At 40.1% G+C, this 9685-nt stretch overlaps 1 protein-coding gene across 1 annotated transcript in view; it reads left to right on the forward strand.

Annotated features, from left to right (window-relative positions):
- Positions 1 to 598: 598 nt before the first annotated feature.
- The window catches only part of RNF114 (ring finger protein 114), a 15560-nt gene continuing 6473 nt past the window's right edge, over positions 599 to 9685 (forward strand). Inside the window, exons 1-4 of the mRNA XM_069072395.1 lie at positions 599 to 769; positions 2911 to 3061; positions 7976 to 8082; positions 8944 to 9058. Coding sequence (XP_068928496.1) covers positions 645 to 769; positions 2911 to 3061; positions 7976 to 8082; positions 8944 to 9058 — 498 coding nt within the window. The 5' untranslated portion in view covers positions 599 to 644. The remainder of the gene's footprint in view (positions 770 to 2910; positions 3062 to 7975; positions 8083 to 8943; positions 9059 to 9685) is intronic.

Here is a 9685-nt window from a genome sequence, read left to right on the forward strand (position 1 = left end):
AAGATTTGTAGTCTAAAATGAGAAAGTGTTGTGTGTGTGTGAGAGAGAGAGAAGAGAGAGAGGGAGAGAGAGAGAGAGAGAGAGAGAGAGAGAGAGAGAGAGAGAGAGAGAGAGAGAGAGAGAGAGAGAGAGAGACCTGGGGTAGGTCTTCAACCCAGTTATTCTTAGCTTGGAAGCCCATTCTATAGCCATTATCCTAAGCAACTAGGTGATGAAGTGGGATAGAAAGCTGGACCTAGAGTCAGGAAGCTGCCCTGAATTCAAATGTATGTCCCTAGGAAAGTCACTTTAACCTCAGTTGCCTCATCTGTAAAATGGGGATAATGATTGCATCTGTCACCCCCGGTCGTTGTAAGAATAAAATGAGACAATATTTGCACTATATAGTGTCCCGAAAGTCAGAGCAGTTTTTGAGTTATTAAAGCCTAAACTTAAAGCCATTAAAGTTTAAAACTGCAGTAAGACTTTTGGAACACTGTATGAAATTATGATTATGATTACTCAGCGTTTTTCCTCTTCTCCCCGCCCCTCCGTTCCCGCCCCTCTCCCCTCCCCGCCCCTCCTCCTCCTAGTCCCTCCTCTCCCCCTCCCGCCCCCCCCCTCCTTACTTCCCGGCCGCCGTCGCTCAGTTCTCCTTGGACAAGATGGCGTTGGACGGCGGCTCGGGACTGTTTGGGGCCGCGGCGGCGGCGAACCCCTTGTCCCGCTTTACGTGCCCGGTGTGCCTGGAGGTGTACGAGAAGCCGGAGCGGGCGCCCTGCGGACACATGTATGCGGGGAGGGGGCTGAAGAGAGATGACTGCCGTAGGAGCGGGACCGGGGGCCGGCAGCCGGGGCCGGGGCCGGGGCTGGGACTGGGACTGGGACTGAGGGGCCTGGAGAAGGCTGGCTGGAGGCGCTCAGGGATCGGGGGCGCCTTTGAGCTACTTCTGAGCGGAGAGACAGACACTGGAAGAAGGAGGAAGTTCGAGAGCCCGGGGGCCAGGGTCCGAGAGAGGGGGCAGGAGGGAAGGGGGCTGCTGGGGCGGGGGAGGGGAGTGTGTCAGGAGGGAGGTGAGGGGGGCCCAGGCGAGAGAAAGGGAGTGAAGGGAGAGGGAAAATGAAGATTAGATAATGGGACCCAGGTGGGGGGGTGGGGAGGAACGGGGATGGGAAGTGGGTCTTAGAGTCCGACCTTCCCAGCTGTGTGACCTTGGGGTAAGTCAAGTTAACTTCTGTGGGACTCCCCATCTTCATCTGTAAAATGAGGGGATTGGACCCAATAACCTCTAGAAACTCTTCCAGTTCTAAAATGATCTTGTGGTTCGGGGCCGAGGAAAAGACTGCGGGGTGGGGTTGAACCTCAGGGGTGGGTCTTCTAGGTCTAGGAATGGGAGTAAGGGGTCTGCATAGGAGAGGGAGTGGGGTTCAGGGGAAAGGAAATGGGAGTGTGGAGAGAAGAGGACTGGAGAAAAGATGCAAGGTGGTGGCTGACAGAGATGGCCGAAGGAATTGGAGAAGACAGGTAGCGGGGAGAACGGAAGAGGGAGGGAGTGATGAAATATTGAAGCTTTTTCTTGTCTAATATTCTGTGATTCTGTGAAATGTGAAAGGAAAGGGCTCGGATAGGAAGAGGGAAACATTGGCGGAATGGAAGATTTGGGGAGGCCCTGGGGGGGGGGGGTGGGAAGCCGTAGTAAGTGAGGGGCTCTTGGTAAAGTTGACGGGACCTCTGGTGAGGTAGGTGTGCCGCCTCGCCTGCTTGACCCCACCAGAATAAAAGCCATCGAATTAACCTTTGAAATTTGGCTGTAAACTTGAGCATTTGCTATGCCCTCGAATTTTTAACTTTTAGACAAAGGACTTAACATTCATTTTCCTTTTCCTAACCCTATTTTTGGTGCTTATGATGGAAATGAGTTTGATGCTTAGGACGCTACTAGTTTAGCTCACTGGAGTAAAGATTTAACTTTAGCGTTCAAAATAGAAAAAGTGGGTGGGGCATCAGAATTTAGCTTGGGAGAAATGGTAGGAAATTGAAACTGAAAACCTATTTGGAAACTGAAAGCGTTTAAAAATACTAGTGGAATTAAAATAACATTAGTTGAATATGAATTATGAATCATTATATAATCATCTATAGTGCCAGATAACAGTTTGAATGTGATCTATACTTTATAGGATTGAAGATTTTGGAACACGATTTTGTGTTACTTTGAAGAGGTAGTTTGCTATAGTAAAAGTTACCCAGGACTATGAAATCACAAGATTTGGATTCTAGTTCCTTTCTGCCACTAATTCATCTGTGTGTCTTTGAGGAGGTTAGATTTACCTTTCTGAGCCTCAGCTTTCTCATTTGAAAAACGTACTTTCCAGGATTGTTGTGAGGATTAAATGAGATAGAAGTGAAAGTGAAGTACTATACAAATGTAAGTTGTTAGAGTTTTTTGTTTGCTGGTCTCACTTTTCATTAAGTTTCCTTTGAGATAGATATCTACTTAAATTAGTATTTTAATAGCCTACACATGTATTCAATAAGCATGTTTAGTCATTATTGCAGATCCAAATCCAATATGTCTTTCCCACAAAAGCATCATCCTGCTTTATTAAGCCTAGAGACAATTGTAATCATGGGGCACACTGGGCTTTATAAGAAATGATACAAGTGGAATGTACTTGTTATCAGGATGGCAGCTGTTGGTAATATATTGCCATTGCAGACTTTCTGGTAGATCTTCTTGTAAATGTTTTGTCTTAAATCCACCACATTGGATAAATTGCTCTTTATTGATGGACTGTTTATTGTTTATAATGAGTAATTTTCTGTCACCAGATCTTCATTAGTTGGCATATCGTGGTTGGCTGATGAGATATACACAGAGTATCTTCCTGACTATGAACTCTAGTCAAATCATTTTGTTTCTGTTTTAGCTTTTGTGCTGTTTGCCTGCAGCAGTGTCTAAAACCGAAGAAACCTGTCTGTGGAGTCTGTCGAAGTGCTCTGTCCCTGGGAACCAAAGCTGTGGACTTAGAAAAGCAAATTGAAGCGACGGAAGCAACTTGTAATGGCTGCAAAAAAAATGTATGTGCAACAATCAAGAGGGAAGCATACAGGTGCATTCCACTTGTCACTTGTGCCTTTTTGAAATTCATTTGGTAAATAAGTGAGGGAATTTATTCTTAGTGGTTACTATGCTACTAAACAATAATAAAATCTGATATTTATATGGAACTTGATAATTTAACAGTGCTTTCCTTTCTAGGTTTATAAGTTTAGGTAGTTTAGGTATTATAAGAATTTTTATTTATTTATTTTTTGCTTTTTGGAGGGGGGATGGTAGAGCAATTGGGGTTAAGTGACTTGCCCAAGGTCACAAGGATAGTATTAAGTATCTGAGGCCAGATTTGAACTCAGGTCCTCTTAACTCCAGGGCTGGTGCTCTGTTCACTGTGCCACCTAGCCTCCCCCTAGTATAAGAATTTTATCCCTATTTTATGAGGAGAAAGAAAACTAAATGGTCAAAGAGATTAAATTGACAGATCAGTCAATAAACATTTATCAAGTATTTATATGCTAGGCATTCTGCTAAGTGTTGGGGATATAAAAAAGAGGCAAAAGACAATCCTAGTCCTTAAAGAGCTCACAGTCTAATAGGGGAGAAAACAAGCAAACAATTAAGTATAAACAAGCTATAAATGGCACAAAAAATAAATAGTTAGAAGAAGGAAGGCACAGGAATTGAATGGAATAGTCAGAAGGCCAGTGTCACTGGGTCAAAGAGTACATGTTGGGGAGTAAGATGAAAGAAGACTGAAAAACCCAAGGGTTATGAAGAACTTTGAATGCCAAATAGAGAATTTTGTTTTTGACCCTGGCAGTGATAGGGAGCCATTGGAGTTCATTGAGTAAGGGGGTGATATGGTTGGATTTTTGCTTTAGGAAAATCAAGGATGGAGTGAGGAGAGACTTGAGGCAGGTAGACCAACCAGCAGGCTATTAACAGTAGTCCAGATGTGAAATGCTAAGAGTTTGCACCAGAGTAATGGTAATATCAGAGGACAGAACCATACCATACATCCTTACCATAAATAGGGTGTGTTCGAGAGATGTTACAGAGGTGAAATCAGCAGACCTTGGCAACAGATTGCACAAATAGAGTGAGAGACAGTGAAGAGCTGAGGATGACTCCTAGGTTGGGAGCCTCAGGATGGGAGGATGATGGTGTCCTAGTCAGGAATAGGGAAGGTAAGAAGGGGGTGGAGTTCAAGGGAAAAGATAATAAGTTACATTTTGGATATGCTAAGTGTAATAAGATGCCTACTAGATATCCAGTTTAAGATGTCTGAAATGTAGTTGGAGATGGGAGATTGGAGGTCAGCAGAGAAGCTGGGGCAGGAGAGGTAGATTTGACAATCATCAGCATACGACAAATCTATATGGAGCTGATGAGATCCCCAAGTGAAGTAGTATAGAAGGAGAAGAGAAGAGGTCCCTAGACAGAACGCTGAGGGATGCCTATGGTTAGAGGGCATGATCTAAAAGAGGATCTAGCAGAGGAGAAGCGGAAGGAGTGTCAGTCAGGCAGCTACTAAATGTGTGAACAGAAATTCTGACTCACTCTTACTCCAAAGCTAGCAATTTTTCTGCAGTATTAAACTGCTTGCTTCTTTCTTGCTTTATGTAGTGAAAAGAATAGTGGACTTGGAGTTCATAGCCTTTGCCTTGAGTCTTGGTCTTGCCACCTTAAACAGTGATATATTTAATCTTTTTTGAGCCATAGTTTCCACATCTGCAAATGGAAAGTTGGTCTTAATCTCTTAAGTTTCTTCTCAGCTCTCAATTTTTGGGCTTGTCAGTTCTTTCTAATCAAATATTCTTAAGTCTCTGTAGGTTTAAATATCTATTTCTTCAGATTTTTATAGATTTTATAGAAAGGGCAGTTTGGGATTGAGTCTTCTATTTTCTAGATTTTTTTGACAGTTTATTAATTTTACAAGCTTGTAGTCTTTTGTGTCTTAAGTTCTATCAGAACTAGATATGAATTACTACTACTACATCCTAGACTTTACTAGGATATAGTCTCATGTGTTTAGTTGCCAAGTTTAAGTGGTAGTATAGAAAAGTTGACAAAAGATTTACTGAGTTCAGAATGTGTGTCTTCAAGGCAGCCTCTTTAATTTGATATTGTCATGGGAATTATTCAACATGGAAGCAAAAGATTAACTGAATCTTTTTAATAAGCTAAAATCCATTTCCCATTGGCTAGCATAGTTTCAGAATTTTAGAGTTGGAATAACCCTTAGAATTAGAAACCATCTAGTCCAATCTCATTTTACAAAGGAGGAAACTAATTTCTAAAGAGACTAGAAAAGTTGCAGGTCACATGGGGTCTTACAGCTGGCAGGGTTTAGTTTAATAAGAGGATAATCAATATAGATGGTGAAAAGATCTGGTAGGTCTTCCTCAAACTTTGCTTTTCATGATCTCCAATTCTTTGATTCCTCCCTATTCTCCATTCTCAATAATCTGTCCTCACTTTCTTTTCTACCCTGGTAAATAGCTGTTAACAGTAAAGTCCTTTCGTTTTGCTGCCTTGATCTTCTGCCATTCCCAGTGCCCGATGAAATAATGAAACCCCGTTCTTTGTTCTACAAGTTCATGCTATCTGTCCTTGGTGTAGTAGAAAGACTGCTGTATCAAAGGACCTAGGTTCAAATCCCAGGTCTGCCATTTATTACTAATGTGACTTTATTATCAGTGTGGCTAAATTATCAAGTCATTTAACTTTTCTGGGCCTCCATTTTCCTCATCTGTAAAAATGAGGGACTTGGAAGATCCATTCCAGCTCTATGTCTATGTTTCTATGATTTAAACCTCTCTTAGGTCCTCATTGCTTCACTTTAGAATGTGCCTTCTTTGGGAGGTGCAGTTGTTTCATTCTTTGTATTTGTTTCTTTAGGACTTAGAAGAGTATATAGAATATAGTAAGTTCTTAATAAAACTTTTTGACTAATGGGTATTATACCTTATCACATTTGTCTCTTTAGCCCCTAAATTCCATTGCCTTCTCCCACTCTTAAGTAATATTACCTTCTACTCTCCTTGAATTTCTTCACTCCTTTACATTAAACCTGTCTCTCCCAATGTATCATCTTTCCAATCTTGGAGGAGGAGGAGCCTTATTGCAGAGGCTAACCTTTCCACCTATATCCTCAGTCCTTTCCTTCTTTTCTGTGATTTTACTTAGTTATACTTCTTTTCTTTTCTACCAGGGCTTTCCCTTAAGCCTACAACAATCAGATCTTTATTCTAAAAAAAAAAATTTCTCCCCCCCACCTTTTTTTTTTGCTATACCAAACTAGTTTTCTGTCTTTCTTACTGTCAGACTTCTAGAAAAAGTAGTCTATACTCACTGCCAGTTACTTACCACCCTCACTCCTGTAATAAATTTATTTTAGTATTTTCTTTCTCTGTTGATGCTGCTGCCAGTCTTATAACTCTTCTGCCATCCCTCATATCCAAACAGTTGCCAAGTCCTATTGATTTGTAAAATATCTTACATTATCCCCCTTCCCACTCCTTCAGACAGCCTTGTTCAGGTCTCTGTCCTCTCTTAACTAGATTATTGTTGCCTAACTAGTCTTCCTACCTTTAATCTATCCCTTTTCGACATCTATTTTTTACTCAGCTGCCTGTATAATCTTTAGCTGGTCATGTTCTCTCCTCAGAAACTTTTAAATGTCTTCTCATTGATTCCTGAATTAAAATAATAGGCCTAGGTTCTGGCATGGAAAAATCCCAATCTGGCTACAACCTACCTTTCCAGCATTATCTCTTACTACTTCATACCTTCTTCATTCCAGCAAGACTGGATTGCCCCTGTTCTTCTCTTGCCCTCTCCTGTCTCACTTATTTTACTATCCCCTTTTTAAAATGGGTTAATTCCTCCCTCCTATTTTCATCTATTGAAATTCCCTTCCTTCCTTGAGGGCTAAATTTGCTTAGTCACATACTCTACAGTAGCTCTCAGTCTTCAAATTTCTTTCTAGCATTTGACCTGCACTTGAATTAATAACATTCTTCTTTCTTTCTTAGATTAGAAGCTCTTGAGAACAGTCTTTGGCATGACCTTTCCTTTCTTGAGCCTTTCTTAAATCATCACCCCCACATCTATCTAGAATAGATTCTCCCCTTTCTACCTTCTTCCCCCAAGGTATTGAATTTGCTCCCTTCAAGGCCAACCTTGGGTGCCAACTCTTCCATGAAGCATTTCTTGACATTATATTCATATATGTATATGAAAGTGATCTTTCCTTCCTTAAATTTCTCATAATATTTCATCTAGATCTTTTCTTTGTATTTATTACTCCTTTGTATCATAATTATATATATTTCTCCCTATTAGTAATTAAGCTTCTTTATAGTAGGGTTTAGATCAGTACCTGGTTCAATTCCTCACATACAGTAAGTGCTTAACGGTTGTTGAATAAATTAAACACAACTCTCTCCTGCCTGTCTCTTAACACAATACTTTGTTATGTGTTTTAGTAATAAGCTATACATCTGGCCTTCTACCCAGCCCTGGTGTTTCAGGGGCTTTCATAGACAGTTACATGGCCAATTCAACTCAAGATAAAAATAAGAGTTTACTAAAAAGAGAAGACCTAGGCTTGTGATACTAGGCAAGTCAATTCCCTTCTCTTGATATCACTTCTATGTAAAAGACTGGTTTGGATTAGTTAATCTAAGTTTCCTATGTCTTTTGTATAGTGATTCTAGGATGGGCATCTTCAATTGGTGAGTAACTTGAGAATTATTAGTAACCTAAGGCAAGTGCTGCTTACCTGGACTTGTGTCTAACACCTTTATTTTTGACTTTTTGGCCCCAGTTGCTTTCTCCTTTCTCTGAACAAAGGACCTCAACCCCTTGGACAAAGCAGTGATTCTTTTCCTCCTTTAAGTATTCTAACTTGCTCCTTCATGTTGATTTTCTAGCTGCCTCTATCAAAAATGCGTAACCATGTGGCTTCCTGTTCCAAATATCAGAGCTACCTAATGGAGGGTGTTAAGGCTACCACTAAGGATATGGCATATCAGCCAAGGTAAATATGTTATCACTCAACCACTCCTTTTCTATTTGGGGGTTTTTTGTAGTTTCCATAAGTCTTATACTCCTACCTGGGAATTATTTTAAATGTACCAAAGGTGTTAGACACAGTATTTTGAAGTATCTAAATAACTTCCAGAAGATAGAAGTATAGGCATTTTATTAGTTTTATCTGTTTGGTGTTTTATTTAGTACTAGACTGGGAATTGGGAGTCCTGGGTTCTAACTTTTATCTTTGTCACTAACTTTTTGACTGACCCTACTAATCAAGTTATGCCTTTGGTAGACCTCAGTTCCCTCATCTGGAAATTAGGGAGGAAGGACTAGATGATTTAATGTTTTATGAGTTTACTTGTTTTTAATTTGAAACCCATATCATAAAAAACTTGATCTGAGGTGGAAAACTTAGTTACTGTGGGTGTTCAGCATCAGAAATTGTAATTACAACTTATGTTTGCATATTCTGTTAAGATTACCTGTTAAAATTTCAGAGTACCTTCCTCATTACAGGTCTTTGAAGTAGGTAGTGCCAAAATTTTAATCCCTATTTTTTAGATAGAGGAACTGAGGCTTAGAGAAATTAAGTAACTTGTTCATGGTTGCTTAATCTGGATTTGAACTCAGAAATCTTCTGATTTCAAGTATATAGCACTCTTTCTTTTATACTCTCTCCTTCTCAAAATCATCTTGTCATGTCACAAAAAATTAATTTTTTAGCACATGATTTTTCTAAAGTACTTAACATAGAATTTTTCACATGGTATGCACTTTAATAAATATTTGTTGAAATGTAGCTTAGTTTTCCAGTTGTGTGATTGTTGATTTGTGTAAGTGATTTTTCCCTCTCTCTCAATAGGAGTATCCCAAACCGATTTACCTTTCCATGTCCTTACTGTCCTGAGAAGAACTTTGATCAGGAAGGACTAGCTGAACACTGCAAAATGTACCACAGCATGGATACTAAATCAGTGGTAATATGGAATTTCTTTAAACTTCATTTATACTCATGGAAAAGATGCCCAGTATGAATATTTAGACTGATAATAAAAGATAATTCAAAGGGGACTGGACTGATCAGGCTATCATTGTCCCTTTGAATTTTTTTCATATGTTCAAATTTGTTCCATCTTATTGGCAATATGGGCAGCTAGATGGTGAAATGGATAGAGTGCCAGAGTGCCAGACCTGGAGTCAGGAAGACTCATCTTCCTGAGTTCAGTTCTGGCCTCAGACACGTACTAGCTGTGTGACCTGGGCAAGTCACTTAGCCCTGTTGGCCTCAGTTTCCTCATCTGTAAAATGAGCTGGAGAAGCAAATGGCAAACCACTCTAGTGTCTTTGCCAAGAAAACTCCAGATGGGGTCACAAAGAGTCAGACACACACAACAACAAATTGACAATATAGATTATTCTCTCCTCATATAATAAATAATTTGCCTCTTAATTGAATGATGTCTTCAACTTTATCCTGGATTCACAATGGACTGGTTTTCTTTCTTTTTTTTTTTTTTGCCTTTTCCAGGGCATTTGGGGTTAAGTAACTTGCCCAAGGTTACACGGCTATTTGTGTGTGTGTGTGTGTGTGTGTGTGTGTGTGT

The sequence above is a fragment of the Petaurus breviceps genome, unplaced genomic scaffold (assembly GCF_028583685.1).
Source record: "Petaurus breviceps papuanus isolate PSGF00001 unplaced genomic scaffold, PetGlider_PUasm1.0 90847, whole genome shotgun sequence".
NCBI lineage: Eukaryota > Metazoa > Chordata > Mammalia > Diprotodontia > Petauridae > Petaurus > Petaurus breviceps.